Consider the following 20,365-nt stretch of genomic DNA (forward strand, 5'->3'; position numbering starts at 1 on the left):
CAAAAAACATTTGTCCTTTATGGACAAGGATTCTCTATTTGCGCTATTTATTTTGAGTCAGTGAGGCAAGCTCAGACCCAAGTGTTTATGCCTAATACATTTCTCACTATTTACCCAAATATGCTGAAGTTTTGTATACAAATCAGCCAATATTATTACTAACAATTTGTTTTTTTTGTTATTTAAGACTTTTTAAAGATGTTCACTGGCAAATTTAATATGATTGTACTATTGTACATATTAATCTTTTTGTTTTACTTAAGATATAAACTATATTTGTCCTAGATAAACTCTTGAGCCCATAATTTAATTCTTTCTTGTTGGGTTGGATTGTAATAGCTTTGCTTTACTTGTACTTTCTAGTTACAAATTGGTACTTATGCGCAGTGGACTTAATTGTGAATTGTATCTTAAAGGAACAGTAACACCAAAAAATGTATATATTTTAAAGAAATTAAACTATAATGTACTGTTGCCCTGCACTGGTAAAAGTTTTGTGTTTGCTTCAGAAACACTACTAGAGTTTATATAAACCCTGGTGTGTAGCCATGGGGGCAGCCATTCAAAAGAACAAAAGGCACAGGTTATACAGCAGCCTGTAGATAAACCCTGTAGAATACAATGGTGTCTTATCTGTTATCTGCTATGTAACCTGTGCCTTTTCTCCTTTTTTCCAGCTTCAATGGCTGCCCCCATGGCTACACAGCAGCTTATTTATATAGCCTATAGTAGTGTTCCTGAAGCAAACACCCGAGTTTTACCATTGCAGGGCCACAATACGTTATATTTCCATTACTTTGAAACACTTTCATTTTTTGGTGTTACTGTTCCTTTAAGATGTACCTTAAGAGGTGGACTAAATTTGGATCAGTTCATAAGCCTCAATGTGGAATGTTTGTTTAGCACTTAAAGGAAAACTATACCCCCAGAAAGAATACTGAACCAAGCTACTGAACCAAATACTGGCTAGCAATGCCGTATTTTACATAATAAACTGTCTGAACTGGCTTAAAGTTTCAGCATCTCTATAGTAGTAATGGTATAGGTCTTTATAGTTGTCACAATAGCTTCCTATCTTTGATTCTGTTAGAACTATCCGGGACAGTGCACATGCTCAGTTTGCACTGAGCAGCTGTTGAGAAGCTAAGCTTAGGGGTCGTTGCAAATTACCAAGCAGACAAATTAGATATGTCTGTCATATAAGCTGATTCTACAGGGTTAATTATTCAGTTCTAATGCAATTGCCCTGGTTTTAGATCTGTCACTTAATGTGACTCTGAATGAATTACTAATCAGCCTTTTACTGTTGCATTTATACTCTATTTATGCAGTATATTTTGAGTTGGCCCCTAAGCTCAGTAACTCACAGAGCATGTGCATTGAATCAGATGGGGAGTTACTGGGCATCTGTGAAGCCACAGATCTTCCCTGCTGAAGGGCTGTGGCCTTGGGCTCGTACAAAAGCCCAAAACATAATGTACAACATTTCTGCCCTATTTCTTACAATGAAAAGGCAACTGACTATAGTCTGCCATTTTTTTCTCTCGAAAGATTGGAACTGGTGGAGGGTGGGGGTTAGGGTAGGTGGAAGATTTATTCAGTTCCTTGCGCAACAGTATTCCTTGGCAAAGTATCAGGAGCAGAATGACATTATATGATACTAAATATACCAAGAATTGTTGTGCAACAGAATGACACAGAGACAGTGTCCCAAGCCTGCAACTCACTCTTCCTTGTGTGACACAAGTTGGACAGGAGGAAGGGTGTTTCCACAATAATGTGTTAGTGCATTAAAAAATGTTTAATGTTTGTGAGTACCCTGCCTTGTAATAATTCAAGATTGCTGTGCTATAGAGTTGTTATAATATAACATCTTACAGTATCACGTCAAACTAATTACCTATATACATTAATATATCATTTCTATTGAATGTTAACTCACCCTTAAAATTAGCCTTTAGTATAGCATAGACAGTAGCATTCTAAGAGTTTAAAATTAGTCTTATATATATATAATATATATATATAATATATATATATATATATATATATATATATATTATATCACGCATATGTGCAATAGCTGTCAGGAAGCGAAGGGCACCGGGAAAACAAGCAACAAAAATGGCCTCCATGAAAAGCTGCTGTCTGCGAAACAAACAAAGCTGTGTAAGCCACATATTGTGTATGTATATATTAAATAGATTCGGAAATTCGCTTGGTTGACTTGTTACCTAGGCAGGCATGGTATTTGTTAAGAAAATGTGCGGAGGGTTTAGTTTAATATTACGTTAAGATTGATTGCATGAGTATTTTAATAGTATGTCTACTCATTTATCTTTGGGCTTGCTTCCTTAAAGTGCATTCAGTTTGTTTCTTTAAAGGGGTAGTTCACCTTTAAATTAACTTTTATTATGATGGAGACAGTGATATTCTGAGATAACTTTTTCTGAGGTAATATTTTTTTTTTTCAGTTTATTTCCTTTATGTTTAGCAGCTCCCCAGTTTGGTATTTCAGGAAGTACCTGGTTGCTAGGGTATTATTTTCTTGGCAAACAGACAGTAAAAGTGGCCATACATGCTAGGTGTTGAGGTCGCCAAGCAAGAGGATCTTCTCCCGATATCCCCACCTACGGGTGGGAGATATTGGGCTAATTCAGTCGTTAAGGCAATTCTTTGCATCCATACACGAGCATGTAAGCTGGCAAATTGGTCTAAAGGGCCAATATTGGCAGCTAGAATCGGCCCATGTATGGCCACCTTAAAGGAACAGTAACACCAAAATCATAATACAATGCACTGTTTCCCTGCACTGGTAAAATTTGCACATTTGCTTCAGAAACACTTCTATAGTTTATATAAAAAGCTGCTGTGTAGCCATGGGGGCAGCCATTCAAGCTGGAAAAAGGAGAAAAGGTACAGGTTACATAGCAGATAACAGATAAAACACCATTGTATTGTACAGAACTTATCTGTTATCTGCTATGTAACCTGTGCCTTTTCTCTTTTAAATGGCTGCCCCCATGGCTACACAGAAGCTTCATTTACTAAACTATAGTAATGTTTCTAAAGCAAATACACCAGTTGCACCAGTGCAGGGCAACAGTACATTATACTGTAGTTCCTTTTATACACTTTGATTTTTTGGTGTTACTGTTCCTTTAAGCTGAAGGAAAGACTAGAATATGAGTAGGAGAGGGAATGAATAGGTATAAAAGTAATAAAAAGGAACAGAGCATGGTGAGTGGCCACCATTTAAAAGCTGGAAAAACTGAGAAGAGGAAGGCAAATAAAAAAAAAAAAAAAATTGTTGCTAGGAATAGGACATTCTATAACATATTCAAACATATTTAAACGACCCGTTTAAAGTTATTTAACTGTTAGTTTATAGACAATAATGCTCTTAAACTGGAATTTTGTTTGGTAGGCTCACCTGGCCATAGCAACAAGCTATTTGTTTAAATGGCTAGTACTTTTTGAATAGGATAAGGACCTATAAGGATAAGGGCCATGGCACCAATATCCCCGTGTTGCAAACGGTGACTTCAAACCAAATAAACAGCATAATCACACAAAAATAAAGCCCCCTCTTTATTTTCACACAATTTCTGTGCAGGGCAAGGATGAGGTATTTTTATGCACTTATCTCCCACAAACAGCCATTTTTTCATTGCCTTAAAGAGGAAATTGACCTAGTATTATCTGGCAAATTGATTAAAGTGAACCTGTTACCCAGGCATAAAAAGCTATATAATAAAAGCCCTTTTGAAATTAAATATGAAACCAAAACCATTTTTTTATTAACACATAAATGCCCATTATAAAAACATTTAAAAATCCCAGCTGTCAATCATATATTGCTTATGCTTTAGACATAGAAGTGGGGCAGACAGTTACTTTCGCTTTCAATTCAGAACTTATTAGATGTTGCTGTTCCCCTCACATTCCCCCTCCCTCCTCACCATCTAATTTTGTAACCAGTACAAGGACATGGGTATCCACAAAATGGTGCCTGCCTGCTTGCTGCAATTGTGAATTACAAGGCTGAAGAAAATAAGATTAAAATACTTTCTACAGTGTAGGTGAAGTTTATTTTGCTTGACAAACACAATAGAAAACAATTTGGAATTATTTCTTCGGGTGACAGGTCCCCTTTAATACTTGCTTATTTGCATAATAAATGACCAGGCAGGAGCAGTTTTGTTAAAAGCCAAATAAGCCCTGTTTTTTTCCCCTGGCAAAAGAGCTGGCAATCCCTGCTGCGTCATATTGTCCTTTCTCCAGTATGATAGCAAATGTGACAGCTGATCGGATAGGCCATGTCTTTAACACAAAATAGGGGGAAAAAGATAGTGATTTCTTTTTCAATGCTTCCCCTTTAACAGAAATATAAGAAAGAAAGCAGTGACAGTAATGGATTTTAGCCTGGGTTGCTGAACTAGATGGTATTTTAAGTTTCACTTCAGAGAGATGCAAGATAGTGAAGAATTTAAAATCCTGACAAAAATAAGAAACTGAAAAGTTGCTGCATGTAATTTTTCTGGGGCCCCCTACGAATACATTGGAAGCTTAAAACCCTACATGCCTTCCTGCCCTTGTCAAGCTGCTTGCATAACTTTTTATTATCCCAACTGGCCCTCTTGAATCAACATTTGCATGGACCCAGGACAGCAGTCCTGTCTCTCTTTCTGATGGTGGCCCTGGAACCATAGAATGCTTACCAAACACTGCCGTTAATGTTATGTTTATAGCTATGACCGTTCCCTTTTAAGAGATTGTTGTGACTTTTAACCATTGTGGCACTTGTGTGTAGACGATGACCATTGATTGGTGCCATTTAGTACAGTTGGACATTTCTGTGGTGTCCATATTCAAACCAATTCAAATTCAGTTCCTAATGAATCTAAATATATATAGCAAGCTGCTTTCAGTTAAACATAGTCTGTTTTGTCAACTTTAAATTATTGCAATGAAACTTAGCAGAAGTACTCTCAAAGCCACTTTTTAATGTCCAAAATAACTTAAAACATGGTGCCCAAAGAATCCCAAAGAATCTCCTTTGTCATTAACTTTGTCGTTGGAACTTTAAATATAGTGTTGTTAAATCGATTGTGTGAAATTGTGTGTTTGAATAATGTTCCAAGTGCAAAATGCTTAGGTTTTTAAAGTCTTTGTTTCAATTGCCCTTTAGTATTTACTGAATAAAGTGAAAACACGGGTGAGGCAGTGGTTGCTTATGTTTTCCCATTCTCATTTCTGCTTTGTTTGTTTACAGGAAGTTTGGGGAGAGGCCTCAACCCAAACGTCTCACGAGGTAAGCTTTTTGCCATTATCACGCATGTTCAGTATCTTATATAACTGTATAAATATATTTGGGTTATACAAGTCTTGAGCACATGCTTGTTGCCCACTATAACATCATTTTGGCCTCCCAGTTGATATTGCATGAATTTGGATTCAGTATGGGCAGTGATAAGCTGATAACATTAATTCCTGTGACTGCTCTCATGGACAGCTGAGAGGGGAGCAATGTGTTATCTGTCATAGGCCTGTGCCTTATTACTTTGGGGGCCCATGCCGACCCTCCAGGCACAGGCTGCATCCACTTCCAGTGAGGATGTCTTTCAGCCTTGACAATTACTGTCTGAAAGCCAAGGTGTATAAGCTTGTTTCATGTGCTAAACCAGTCTTAAACAAGAGGACTCAGTAGACATTATAGATAGATATAGACAGAAATACATAATAATATGGCTGCATGGTCACAACATCGGTATTAAAAAGTAAAGTACATGTACAGTGGTGTGAAAAACTATTTGCCCCCTTCCTGATTTCTTATTCTTTTGCATGTTTGTCACACAAAATGTTTCTGATCATCAAACACATTTAGCTATTAGTCATAGATAACACAAGTAAACACAAAATGCAGTTTTTAAATGAGGGTTTTTATTATTTAGGGAGAAAAAAAATCCAAACCTACATGGCCCTGTGTGAAAAAGTAATTGCCCCCTGAACCTAATAACTGGTTGGGCCACCCTTAGCAGCAATAACTGCAATCAAGCGTTTGCGATAACTTGCAATGAGTCTTTTACAGCGCTCTGGAGGAATTTTGGCCCACTCATCTTTGCAGAATTGTTGTAATTCAGCTTTATTTGAGGGTTTTCTAGCATGAACCGCCTTTTTAAGGTCATGCCACAACATCTCAATAGGATTCAGATCAGGACTTTGACTAGGCCACTCCAAAGTCTTCATTTTGTTTTTCTTCAGCCATTCAGAGGTGGATTTGCTGGTGTGTTTTGGGTCATTGTCCTGCTGCAGCACCCAAGATCACTTCAGCTTGAGTTGACGAACAGATGGCCGGACATTCTCCTTCAGGATTTTTTGGTAGACAGTAGAATTCATGGTTCCATCTATCACAGCAAGCCTTCCAGGTCCTGAACCAGCAAAACAACCCCAGACCATCACACTACCACTACCATATTTTACTGTTGGTATGATGTTCTTTTTCTGAAATGCTGTGTTACTTTTACGCCAGATGTAACGGGACACGCACCTTCCAAAAAGTTCAACTTTTGTCTCGTTGGTCCACAAGGTATTTTCCCAAAAGTCTTGGCAATCATTGAGATGTTTTTTAGCAAAATTGAGACGAGCCTTAATGTTCTTTTTGCTTAAAAGTGGTTTGCACCTTGGAAATCTGCCATGTAGGCCGTTTTTGCCCAGTCTCTTTCTTATGGTGGAGTCGTGAACACTGACCTTAATTGAGGCAAGTGAGGCCTGCAGTTCTTGAGATGTTGTCCTGGGGTCTTTTGTGGCCTCTCGGATGAGTTGTCTCTGCGCTCTTGGGGTAATTTTGGTCGGCCGGCCACTCCTGGGAAGGTTCACCACTGTTCCATGTTTTTGCCATTTGTGGATAATGGCTCTCACTGTGGTTCGCTGGAGTCCCAAAGCTTTAGAAATGGCTTTATAACAGTGTTCCCCAACCAGTGGCTCGTGAGCAACATGTTGCTCACCAACCCATTGAATGTTGCTCCCTGTGGCCTCAAAGCAGGTGCTCATTTTTTAATTTCTGGTAAGGAGGCAAGTTTTGGTTGCATAAAAACCAAGCATAATGTCAAGCAGAGCCTTCTGTAGGCTGCTAGTCCATGTAGGGGCTACTAAGTAGCCAATTATAGCTCTTATTGGCACCCCCAGGAACCTTTTTCATGCTTGTGTTGCTCCCCAAGTTTTTTTCCATTTAAATGTGGCTCGCGGGTATAAAAGGTTGGGGATCCCTGCTTTATAACCTTTACCAGACTGATAGATCTCAATTACTTTTGTTCTCATTTGTTCCTGAATTTCTTTGGATCTTGGCATGATGTCTAGCTTTTGATGTGCTTTTGGTCTACTTCTCTGTGTGAGGTAGCTCCTATTTAAGTGATTTCTTGATTGAAACAGGTGTGGCAGTAATCAGGCCTGGGGGTGACTACAGAAATTGAACTCAGGTGTGATAAACCACAGTTAAGTTATTTTTTAACAAGGGGGGCAATCACTTTTTCACACAGGGCCATGTAGATTTGGAGTTTTTTTTCTCCCTTAATAAGTAAACCTTCATTTAAAAACTGCATTTTGTGTTCAATTATGTTATCTTTGACTAATAGTTAACGGTTTTTGATGAGCAGAAACGTTTAAGTGTGACAAACATGCAAAAGAATAAGAAATCAGGAAGGGGGCAAATAGTTTTTCACACCACTGTATATTGACTTTTAAAATCAGTATAACAGATCACCCTTATACTCCCCCCCTCATCTTCTGCAAAACCTTTAATACAAATTGTATTTTGTTGTTGGGCGCGAAAACCTTCTAAAGGGATATGATTGTATTCTCTGTGGTTAATGCCAATATACGGGTTGATTACTGAAGCTACCCTGCATTTCATGAGCACTTGTGGTTTAGAAGCTTTCTCACCCTGTAACAGGATTTATCACATCAACTACCACAATACCACCTGCTTATATACTGAGACCATCTTTAATGTTTGTTACCTGGTTTTATTTAAGGGTTCCTCCACCCAAAAAATGATCTTTATATATTTATTTTTTTCATTGTCCCTTTTTCAAAGATCTGAAAAAGAACTATGTTCTGCTTTGTTTCAAGAGTTAGAACCAGAAAACAGAAAGGGACAACACAGCTTTCAGTTGCAATGCTGCAGCATACATCGGCACCTTATAAATATGTGTTAATTACTAGTTCCATTTTTAAATAAAACCATTATAATTAATGTATATTGAAAAGTTTCATACAATTATATTTTATTTCATTATGCAAAGAGCAGTTTTTGGTGGAGGGCCCAATTAAGAAAAGCTAGAAATCCTTTAAAGGGTACCAGGAGTTTGTCACTTTGTCTGTATAAACCCTATAGGTGCACCACTACCAGCCAGCGATAAAACAAATCCAGGAATCAGTTCTGGATTTTGCCAAGATTTGGCCTTTTTTTTTTTTTTTAGCAGGATTTGGATTGGATCGAATCCATGTGCCTGGCCAAAATGAATCTGAGTCCTTCTTGTCACATAAACAAAAGTTGAACATTTTTCTTTAACCCTTCAGTAGTTTTATTTGAACATGCAAGTTAGGATTCAGTTCAGTATTTGGCCGAATCTTTTACAAAGGATTCAAGGTTCAGCTGAATCCCAAAATATTGAATTTGGTGCATCCCTACTACCAACCCACAGCCCCCTGGTTACTTACCTTGGTTGATCCCTGGACACATTTATTTTAAATGCACTGTTCTGCTGTTTGTTTCTAAATTCAGGCAGTGAAGAGTTCTATAAGTACCTTCACGAGTTTTCCTTCCTGCCTGTTAGCTGAAATGTAACTTGCCATTGCACCTTTTACTTTTGATCCTCCCTCCATATTCAATATGTATTTTGAATATAAAAATTATAGTGTACATTTGGCAGAGGTCACATTTTTTCAAGCATAAAGGAGAGAAAATAATTTGCTTATCTATAAGTCACTGCAGGGGAAACCATAATCCCAGCCTATGGGAGAGGCCAGCATCTAACAGTAACTGGGAGTAGAGCAGAGGTATATTGATATGACATTTTTATTATTAGATTGCTAGGCTAGAATATATGGGGTCTAGGATGGAAAGATAGCGTCACCTATGATAAAAAAAATGATGAACAAAATAATGGCAATATATTGCAAAAGTGCTTATGATGGACTCAAATATCTCAAATATTTAAATGGAAACATCTAACTCTGATCACTCCATGCCCTCCTTGATTTTACAAATTGTTAATAATGGAAAATAATAAGCAATTTTCGTTCCTACAAATGTAGTTTTTCTTCCCTTAAAGGAGACCTGTCACCCTAAGAAATAATTTGAAATTCTTTTCTACTGTGTTTGTTAAGCAAAATAAACTTCACTTGAACTATTATAAATCTTGTTTCCTTCAGTCCTGGTATTACACAATCACAGCAAATAGGCAGGCACCATTTTGTTGACACTGTTATTAAGGCAAGCTTTGTATCACCCCAAAATATTGTGTATGTGCCAGAATGGGGGCCGGATGCCCAGGTCCATGCACTGGCTACACAATTAGATGGTTAGGAGGGAGGGAGAAAGCTAGAGCTGAATTGAAAGTTAAAGTACTTGTCTTCCCCGCTTCTATGCCTAAGGCGTAGGGGCAGGGCAGGCAATATATGATTGACAGCTGGGATTTTTAAATGCCTTTATAATGGATTTGGATCTGTTAATATAAAAATGAATTTGGGTTTCTTGTTTAATTTGAAAAGGACTTTTATTATACAGCTTTTTATGTCTGGGTGACAGGTCCACTTTAAAGCATCGGGGATTTTGGGGTGACTGCACAGTAGTGTAAAACATTGGTGTAATACACTAATAACACTAGTTAATTACACTAGTGAAAACACAGCATTAAGCACATAATTGTGCCAAATTGCATACCAAGACATTTTTCCTTGATTACATGATTGAAGTTTTTTAGGCACGACGATTCCCAGTAACGGAAATGATATGTTTTTGGGTAATTTGTTGCCTGCAGGAAGCATGATTTCCTATGGATGAAAGAAACACCCCATGTATCTTTGCCCTATATCTTAACTGGGTGGGCCATTATTTTAAATTTTCAGTAAAAGATGGATGAACACCATGGAAATTAGACAAACACACGGCAATAAAGGCCTGGACTTCTGTTTAAAAGAAGTTTTTACATGTACAGGATGCAGATATTACATATGTAATATTGTATTAATCATAGTAAGTTAGGTTGAAAAAAAGACATACATCCATCAAGTTCAACCATAATGCCTATATATAACCTGCCTAACTACTAGTTGATCCAGAGGGAGGCAACAAACCCCATCTGAAGTCTCTCTAATTTGCTGCAGAGGGGAAAAAATTCCTTCCTGACTCCAAGATAATCATTTTTGGTAGTTTGGTCCTTTTAGTTACATTAAAATTAACTGAAAACCTCCAAATTTATATTTTGCGCCTCTTGGACAGAACTTACAATTTGAGCAAATATTTTAGTTTATTTTTTAAGTGCATATGTTTAGCCTATAAAAGGATTTTACGTAAATATTTTGCCAGTTATCTGTTAGTATTTTACTGCCCAATATGATTTTAACTCTTGAGAGTCCCAAGAGTTGCGAGAGAGTTCTGTTTAAGCCATAACACAGCTTTATGTGTTCTAGGCGTATTCTGAAATTAAAACATTTCAAGGTGTGATGATAAAAACAGAACTTAAGCGCATATCAAATCTACCAAAGCTGTATGTGATAACCACAAATAGCACCCAGCATGTTTGCGAGTTATGGACAGTGCTGGAACAAAACGAAAATATATTTTTAACAGTTTAAGAAAAAGAAAAAAAAAATCAAACTTGACTTAAACAGACACCTTTCCAGTTAATTGTATGTAGGACACCAGAAATAATTACTTTTGCATTTGCTTTTAGTTTTTATCCTGTAACTGAATAGATAGAGCTAAAAATGTGCAGTTTTCAAATAGATGCTAGCTTCCTCAAATCTAACAACTTCAATAGTTGTTTTCATTGTTTATGCCCCTTTTAGTAATGTGCATATTTTTAAATAGTACTTGGCTTTGTTAACTTGCAAGCACTGAAACAGATAAGGATTTGCTTTGGCAAATGTCTGCCGCGGGTGGCAAATCTAAAAAAATGCCATCCCTGTCGCTGACATTTGAATTGCTACAAGTATTGCTGTGGCGCTTTGGCTTAATTGTGGGAGAATTGAGAAGGAAGGCATTGCCTTACAATGAGGCCAAATCATCGTAATGTAATTTAATTTACTTGTGGCGATTTAAATGTTGGGGGATAGCATTTTTATAAGATAAGTCGCCCATGGTAGTGCTCTTTTACCATGGGTGACTAATAGAATAGACTTCTAGTCCACTGTGGCCTAACTTATAAAGAGAGTTAGAATGAGTTAAAGAAATGAGAATTAAAGGAGAAGAAAAAGCTAAGTCACTTGGGGGTGCCAAAATGTTAGGCACCCCCAAGTGACTTTGATCACTTACCCTGTACCCCGGGCTGGTGCCCCTGTTAGGAGAAAACAGCACCAGCCCGGGGTACCTGCAGCGAGTGCTTTATTTTTCTGTGTTGGCGCACATGCGCCGGCCCAGGGATCTCGCCACAGATGAAGGAAGCGCTCGCTACATGTACCCTGGGCTGGTGCGGTTTTCTCCTAACAGGGGCACCAGCCCGGGGTACAAGGTAAGCAATCAAAGTCACTTGTGGGTGCCTAACATTTTGGCACCCCCAAGTGACTTAGCCTTTCCTTCTCCTTTAAGCATTCGTTTCCCTTTCCTGTGCAAGCACAAAAATGACAGTAAAGGTGGCCATACATGCTACAATTACCATCTTTCCCACAACCATTTTTCATAGGAACGATTGATCGTCCACTCTACCAATGTTAGGAGCTAATTATCAGATATGCGGGTAAATAGAAAATAATTCTTTACCCCTATCTGACGATTCTGACGATGTTCGGGAACCTTCAAAGACACCTGATCAAAATTTTTAGTCCTGCGCGATCGATGAGACAACTGATATCCAAGGCTTTTACCGATATTGGTCACCTTGTCTCCCACCATAAACGCACCAATTATGGTTTCAGTGACAAACTATTAGCTTTATCTTTTTATGACTTTGTCACTTTAGGGCTCTGGCACACGGGGAGATTAGTCGCCCGCGACAAATCTCCCTGTTCGCAGGCGACTAATCTCCCCGAGTTGCCATCCCACCGGCGACAATGTAAGTCGCCGGTGGGATGGCACACGCGGCGGCGCGATTTCGGACAAAAATGCCTCGCGAGGCAACTTCGGCGACTTACATTGTCGCCGGTGGGATGGCAATTCGGGGAGATTAGTCGCCTGCGAACAGGGAGATTTGTCGCGGGCGACTAATCTCCCCGTGTGCCAGAGCCCTTAAAAGAGAGAGTTCACAGTAAATTAATGTTTAGCAAAATCTAGCAATTTCCCCCAGAATACACCCTTTCACAACAGATTTCACACTGCACATTTATTTTTTTTTATATACTTTACGGATTCTGTGCTGCTGTTTTTAATTCTAAACAATTTTGTTTCATTCAAAGGGAAGCAATGAGGAATTATTTGAAAGAAAGGGGCGATCAGACTGTACTTATCCTTCATGCTAAAGTTGCACAGAAATCATATGGCAATGAGAAAAGGTTTGTTTTTTTATTTTAAGTCTATTGTATTGTCTTTTTGTGTGTGTGTGTGTGTGTGTGTGTATATGTGTGTGTGTGTGTGTGTGTGTGTGTGTATATATATATATATATATATAGTAATGTTTTTGGTGACCCTTTTTTATGACACTTGCTCACAAAATATAAATATAAGGAACAAGTGTACTTTGATAATGTCATCTGAAGTCTGACTCATAATGGAATATCTGTATCTTCTAAATGATAGCCATGGAAACTGGAAGGTGCGATATCTGAGAAAATAGTTTTTGCTGCATAAACAATTTTCAGGGGTGTTTGCCTATCACAGAAACATTCTAAAGCAACCGGATTTGAATTGTTAAATGCATGTGGTATTTTCACTAATTGTAATTTAGCTTTTGCCATTTCAGTATTTGTAAGAAGTGGACATAAATGGAAGACAAACAAAGATCTGCCAAATAAGTTAAGGGCATTGGTATATTTGGCAATCTGCAGCAGCTTTATTAGTCAAATGCTAAGATACCACTTTGTTTTCAGGTTAACATTGTCAGTGGTTAGGGTGAAGACATGGAGCTACTAATATCAGCTACTTGTCACGGCTACAGAAATAGACAATACTGATCATTTACTGATAATCGTCTCTACGTGTGTTTTAGCAGAGGCAATTCTCAGTATTGTCTATGGCAGGGTATTTTGTGGTGTTTACTAGTCATGACAAGTAGCTGCTACTAAGTAGCTCTGTGTGTGTTCACCCTTAGTATTGTCAAAATTAGTAGCATTAACCACGTAATGTAATCATCAAGTTATCTTACATACACTAGAGCCACCCTGGTTAAATAAAGCAGTTGTGAGACAGAGAAACAACCGTTAAGTCACAGAAAAGGGACTACTGTGTGTTGAAGCAGGTAGTGTGAAAATTGCGACACTAATGTTCCAAACTGTTTCTGGAAAAACTTCAGTGGAAGAGTTAACAAGATGGGTTTTCATCATGTGCCGCACGCAAACGTAACGTTGCTATTACACAATGGAAAGTCTGGAGTGGTGTAAAAGTCATCTCCATTGGTCCTTGGAGCGAGAAATCTTGAAACCTCTGTGCTTTGCACAATACAACTTGTAGCCTATTAACATTCACTTTTAAAGGCAAATGATCGTGGTCAAGAATGTTTTTCTGTGTACTTGGCTCCTTTGCCTTATTGCTGTATTGTGTTAAAGAATTAAAACACATTGTTGCTGTCATCCTGCTTTAGCCTCAGGAATATTATGGATATAAAATTTGCCGTTTATTTATAAAGATGTGAAGTTACTTTTCCACAACAAGTGAAGAATTAGATATAAAATATATGATTTAATATAACATACAGGTTCCTGTTTTGTGTAAATTCAGTGTATAAGAGTTGTACACACAAGTATTGTGACCCTAGCAACCATTTAGTTGCACACTGGAAATAGACAGTATAGGTATATACTAATAAATGTTTTTCTAGTTGTAATATTGGTGTGTATGCAGCCATCTCAGTGCATTGTACCTGAGTTTGAGCTTTTAGAAGGAGCCAGCGCTACACATTAGAACTGCTTTCAGGTAACCTATTGTTTCTCCTACTCCTGTGTAACTGGAGGAGTCCCAGGCCAGACTTGGATTTCTTACTATTTAGTGCTATTCTGATACCTACTGGGAGCTACTGTCTTGCTACCTTCCCATTGTTCTGCTGATCGGCTGCTGGGAGGGGGGATATTACTTCAACTTGCAGCTCAGCAGTAAAATATGACTGAAGTTTATCAGAGCACATTTCACATGGCTGTGGCACCCTGGAAATGAAGAATATGGCTAGCGCCATGTGAATTACAAAGTCTGTTTGTGCTTTTGAAGAATGGATTCCAATGCAGGATTCTGCTGAGAAGCTCTATTAACTGATGTGATGGCAGTATTCCTTTCATTTGAGTTATTGATGGCATCGGTGCAAGAAATGGTCCACTCCACTAATGTATCTGTTTTACAGGTATACTCCCTAATGATCAATACTGCATAATATGCTTGCACTTCATTATGTTTATGGGTGTATAATACAAAGAATATATTGTGTCAGACCAGAGGAAAGATAAGTTAAACCTGCTGTGAAGGATCGGGTACTATCAATTCAATTTCAAGATTTTGGCTGTAGATAAAACCAAAGGTGTAAATGGCTGACTTTGAAGTTTTGCAGGCTTTTTAAAACCTTTCCTACCACATCCTGTAGTGGTATATCTCCTATTAGCGTTTGTGAGGTTTCACTTATAGTCGTATATTTGCATTAATAATAGATAGATAGATAGTTAGATAGAGTTGTTGAAATAGGCAGAGGAAGATGGACATTACTATAAAACAGCCTAGCTTTTTTTTTTTTTTTTTTTTTTTTGCCCACAGGATGGGGTTAAAGGATCCATGAACCCACTGCTTGTATAAATTACACATTATGATCTTGTTGTTCTTGTAACAAGATAACTAGCAGTTCCCTAGGCTATTTCATAGCATTTGCCAAAGCTTACCTTGTATCCAGGTAAAGTTTTTATTTATTTTCTGTAGAGTCATGACCGATGCCTGTGTGCTTCTTAAAGTAGTAGGATATGCAGTGTCCCCTGGTGCTGCTTTAAAGAGATCCTGACACCAGAAATTAAACATCTATCGTTACATTGTATTTTCATAACCTTAATAATTTTGCCATAAAAGTATTTGCCCAACGCTTGTATACTACCTATCTAATCCCCCATGTCCCTCTATGAGGGGCTGCCATATTTGTACAGCAGGAGGCCGTTAGCATTAGAAACTGTAACTGACAGTATGAGATGGGACAGTCAGGTTGGCAAAACAGCCAGGTTTAGGAACTTTAAGTAACAATTACTTACAGAGGCAATCCTATTACTATTATATTATATAAGCCACTAAAGGCATTAACCTAGATTAAACTCACATCTATGCAAAATGCACATTAGCCTTTTGCTTCTTGGGGGCATGGTTTTGTTTTTGGTAAGGGGAATATTTGAAGTCTGGATGGTTTTGCTAGATATTCTTCTGTTTATAGGAGCTCTCTTTGTGTCAAGGTCTGGTTCTGGCCCCTGAAGCAATGCTCTAGCAGCTGTTGTTTTTCCTGCTGTAGTTGTTGAGGTAATTGGTGTGGTTTGTAAGTGGATCAGGTTGTGTAATTTACAGACTGTTTTTTTTTTTTTTTTTAGGCAGCTCTGATTTACACTCTTGGCATTAGCTGCTGGTAATTCCCCAGGTCTTGTGGCTGATCTGTTGTTAGATCTCCACCATGTGAGCTTACCACTTGCAATTATAGTCCTAGCTGGCCAGCGGCTGTTGAAGAGCCCTACATTCTAAAAGAAGATACCCTACTACAAATATGGAAAATTAGGCCTAGTTGGCCAGCAGCTATTTAAGATCCATTTGTTCTAATAGAATGCCCAGTATACTATACTGTGTATGTCTGCCCATTTGGCACACTGTTTGCTTGGTTTATTAGAGCCCATGACGGTGATACAGCTCTATTCAAGGAAGTACCTCAGGCAGGTGTCGTTTTTAAGGAATGCACTGAGCCAGTACAGAAGATCAGTGTTTGGCTCACTGGGGGGTATGCCACATATTGGAATTCACCCTGCTTTCTAAATTTTGGCATTTTACTGGCAATAGATTAGCCACATTAGTGCCACCTAGAGCGTATATATTTTTTCTACAGAAAGCTTTACCATACCTGAGTAAAGAGCCCTGGAAGCTCCCTTTGTTTGTTTAAGATTGCAGCTGCTATTTTAGCTTGGTCTCCATAGTTTCCTGCTGCTGGTAGCTCACACATTCTGATGGAAGAAGGAGTGAGATACCGTATATACTCGAGTATAAGCCGAGTTTTTGAGCACTAAAAATGTGCTTAAAAAGTGAACCTCGGCTTATACTCGCGCTTATACTCGCATATATACGGTAGTGCCGACCTAACGTGCGTGCTGACGCGCGGCATCGTTGACGAGCATCGGCTTCTCCTCACAGGTATGCGCATCAGGGCACCGGTCTGGGCGCCGCTTTGTGTCATTTAATTATTAGTTTTTGGGTATTCGCTGAACTTTCAGAGCACCGATCTGTAGCGCCGCTTTGTGCCATTTCATTATGGGTATTCGCTGAGCTCTCCCCTTGCGCCTCAGCAGCACAATCTCTCATTGCACCTCAGACACCAGACCTTTAGCCCTGAGAGACTACAAATATCTGCATAGTTATTTTTTTAAAGGTTCATTGGGAATGTCAGATCCCTCAGACATAAGGCAGATATTATAGAAGGGGTTCAGGCACTTTCACATAAGGATTTCCTTGTATGCCCCCCTCCCATATTGCCAATAAAGGGGCCATAAAGTGGAGTGTAATCCAATGCAAACACCATGGTTCCCACTTTCAATGGAGCCCCACAGAACAGTAACTGCACACAGAGGCAATTGTGCCCTACATACCCATCCATAGGCGAAATGGAACAATATATATAATTACCCCTTATTGGGGGCAGAACAATCCTATTGGGTTTATTTCATGGTTAAATGATTCCCTATCTTGCTCCCTTCCCATTGTTCTGCTGATTGGTTGCTGGGGGTGAGGGGGGGATATTACTCCAACTTGCAGCGCAGCAGTAAAGTGTGCCTGAGTCTGAGCTTTCAGAAGGAGCCAGCGCTACACATTAGAATTGCTTTCAGCTAACCTATTGTTTCTCCTACTCCCATGTAACTGGAGGAGTCTCAAGACCGACTTGGATTTCTTACTATTGAGTGCTATTCTGATGTATACTGGGAGCTGCTATCTTGATGCTTTCACATTGTTCTGCTAATTGGCTGCTGGGAGGGGGGTGATATCACTTCAACTTGCAGTAGCGGCTGCATTTCCCTCGGCTTATACTCGAGTCAATAAGTTTTTCCAGTTTTCTTAGGTAAAATTAGGTACCTCGGCTTATATTCGGATCGGCTTATACTCGAGTATATACGGTATTATGAATTCTTATGGGAGGGAGGAGCAGGAGAAGGGAGGAGAGCTGTGCATGACTCCGGCCCTGGGAATGAAGGATTTTTCTGAGAGAGGAAGTCTGATACCCAAAGAACATGTTTTAAAAAAGGAAAAAAGAAATCCTGTGTTTCTTTTGATAGAGGACTCAGTGCAGCGTTTCTGTGAGTGCTTATGGCTGTAGTTACATAGACCTTTCTGATAAAGCTTACTTAGTTTTTACCTTTCCTTCTCCTTTAATGTAATATAGTTTTATTATCTGCAATGTTATTAGAGGGGTACAGTTTCACCTAAATTCCATGCTGTATATCTTTCAGTAAGTCACTTCCTAGTGGCTAGTTAGTTTACTGGACAGTAAACCACAGCTGATGTTTATACATGTGGAGCTGAGACTCACACTCTGGGCAGCACGCACCCACAAATAATTTAATCTAAGCACCAGAAATTGACCCCTGGAAGGTCTGAGCTCATTGCTTGATTCTCTGACACCCTGCAGGCTCAGAAGGCTTAAATTATCTGTACACATTGCAGCCATGTGAGGTAGGAAGCAGGCCCACTTATTAGCATTAGACTTTCCTTTGGGTTTGTGTTTATTTTAATAGATTTGACTGTATCTAGAAAAATTCTATATATTACCTTTATGCCTTGAAAATGAATCCCCCCAAAAAAAACCTCATCTAAAGGTCCCCATACACTGGTCGATTCTAGCTGCAGATATTGGTCCCTTAGACCGATTCGGCAGCTAATCGGCCCGTGTATGGGCATTACCGACGGGCATTACCGACGGGCCTTCCCGACCGATATCTGGCCTGAAATCGGCCAGATATCTATCAAGCAGGTTAAAAAATCTAGTCGGATCGGGTACCACATTGACTTGTTGATCCGGTCCCTAAACCGACTGCCCCATTGCCGCCAATATAATTGCCAAACGATCGAATTAGCCTACACATTCCCTGATATCGCCCTCCCGTAGGTGGGGATATCGGGTGAAGATCCGCTCGCTTGCCGATCTTGTCAAGCGAGCGAATATTCACATGTATGGGGACCTTAAGTTTAAAATCTGGCCAATCAAAGGTAATGATGTTAAGCCATATTAAGACAATGGAACAAGTTATGTATTAGACAAAAGTATGCAAGCTGTATAGATACTGGAAAGCTAATTACTGTATTGCCTTTAATGATTCCTGTCGTGGCGGCATAGTGGAAATAAATAGTAAGCACTTTCTTTTAACAAACTAGAAGTAGTTCTTGGTGCCAGATGGTTTATCCCTAAACTGTTAGGAGTTTGTGTGTGCCCGCTGCACCCCTAACTGGACTCTTTAACCAATCTCTCTTGGCAGGAGTGGTGCCAGGGGATTGGGCAATGCCAGTGTAACACCACTTAAATGTTATAAAATAATATGGTAACTATAGATCAGTGAGTCTGACAGCACTAGGGGAAGGCAACTGGCTCTGTAAAAATGAAAATAATCAGTGGGCACATTAATGTCATGTGGTTTTCAAATTCATAACACACAATATAACATTTTAATCTGATTTTCAAATAAAAGGAAACAGACATAAAAATGTTGTTTGAATTTTAGTGAATGCGAATGAAGCTGAAAACATTTCTTCGAAAATGTTGTAGCGACTTTTCTGGTTTCATGTTACCATGGGGCTGTCTAGTTTTTTGATAGAATTGCTGTATTTATGAAACAGAAGAGTTGTAACAGAGAAGGAATTAAAACCAGAAAAAAACACAAGTTCTCTGGTGTTTTCAGACAATGCTGTCAGTTTACTGTAGTTTTGCATACACCGGCACCGGTACTGTGCGCCAATGCCGCTATTCCTAAGAGTCTGTATCTTATTGGCCTGCGTAAAGGGAAAAATGATGAGCTCTGCTGGGCTGAATTTTGTTCAGTGAAAAGAACTGTCAGGCAGGGACTTTCTCAGGCCATAGGTGCACTCTGGTGGTCCCTAATGTGATCACTACACAAGAAATTACTGCATTCAGTCCTATGGATTCTTTACCTTTTTCTAGCAGTGTTATAAAGCCATTTTGATTCATGATTTTTCCAAGGATAGGCTCATTTTCTGATACATTTTCTTATATACAAACAGTGAGAACACAAAGGCTTGGGCGCAGAATTACCGCTATCCTTGTAATAACCAGTAATGACGTGTTACGCAGTTCTGTACAGAGACCCATGTACATTCCCATACGGAATGAGGTTCCCTAAGGGCCGTGGCAGACGGGGAGATTAGTCGGGATGGCATACGTGGCGCCGAAGTTTCCTCTCAAGGCAACTTTGGCGATTTTGGCAAATCGCTGCACCGCGTATGCCATCCCACCGGTTAGAGCTGGGCGGTATGACCAAAAATTTCTATCACGGTATTTTTCAAAATTATATCGGTGTCACGGTATTTGACGGTATTTTTTTTTCCATGCATGATTAGGTGTTAACCCCATTTCCTAATAAATTAGAGAATAATTACTGCAGTATTGAAAATCAGAGTCAGGCAAGCGAAGGATCGGCAACAGAAAGTCGTAAGGTAAATCAGGCAGGCTTAGTTCCCAGGCAAGGCCGCAGACAACATAGCACAGGAGGAGGCGTTTGATAGCTTTAAATACCCCCCACGCATGCGCAGAACCGGCGTCGTCAGCGTGTCACAGAC

The 20,365-nt window shown here is 39.2% G+C and overlaps 1 protein-coding gene across 3 annotated transcripts in view; it reads left to right on the forward strand.

The window, feature by feature from the left end:
* Positions 1–20,365, forward strand: part of rbpj (recombination signal binding protein for immunoglobulin kappa J region) — a 62,590-nt gene that overhangs the window by 23,709 nt on the left and 18,516 nt on the right. For all 3 annotated transcript variants that reach the window (XM_031895356.1, XM_018089590.2, XM_031895355.1), the window contains exons 2-3: positions 5,276–5,314; positions 12,616–12,711. In XM_031895356.1, coding sequence (XP_031751216.1) covers positions 5,276–5,314; positions 12,616–12,711 — 135 coding nt within the window. The remainder of the gene's footprint in view (positions 1–5,275; positions 5,315–12,615; positions 12,712–20,365) is intronic.

The sequence above is a fragment of the Xenopus tropicalis genome, chromosome 1 (assembly GCF_000004195.4).
Source record: "Xenopus tropicalis strain Nigerian chromosome 1, UCB_Xtro_10.0, whole genome shotgun sequence".
Taxonomy (NCBI): domain Eukaryota; kingdom Metazoa; phylum Chordata; class Amphibia; order Anura; family Pipidae; genus Xenopus; species Xenopus tropicalis.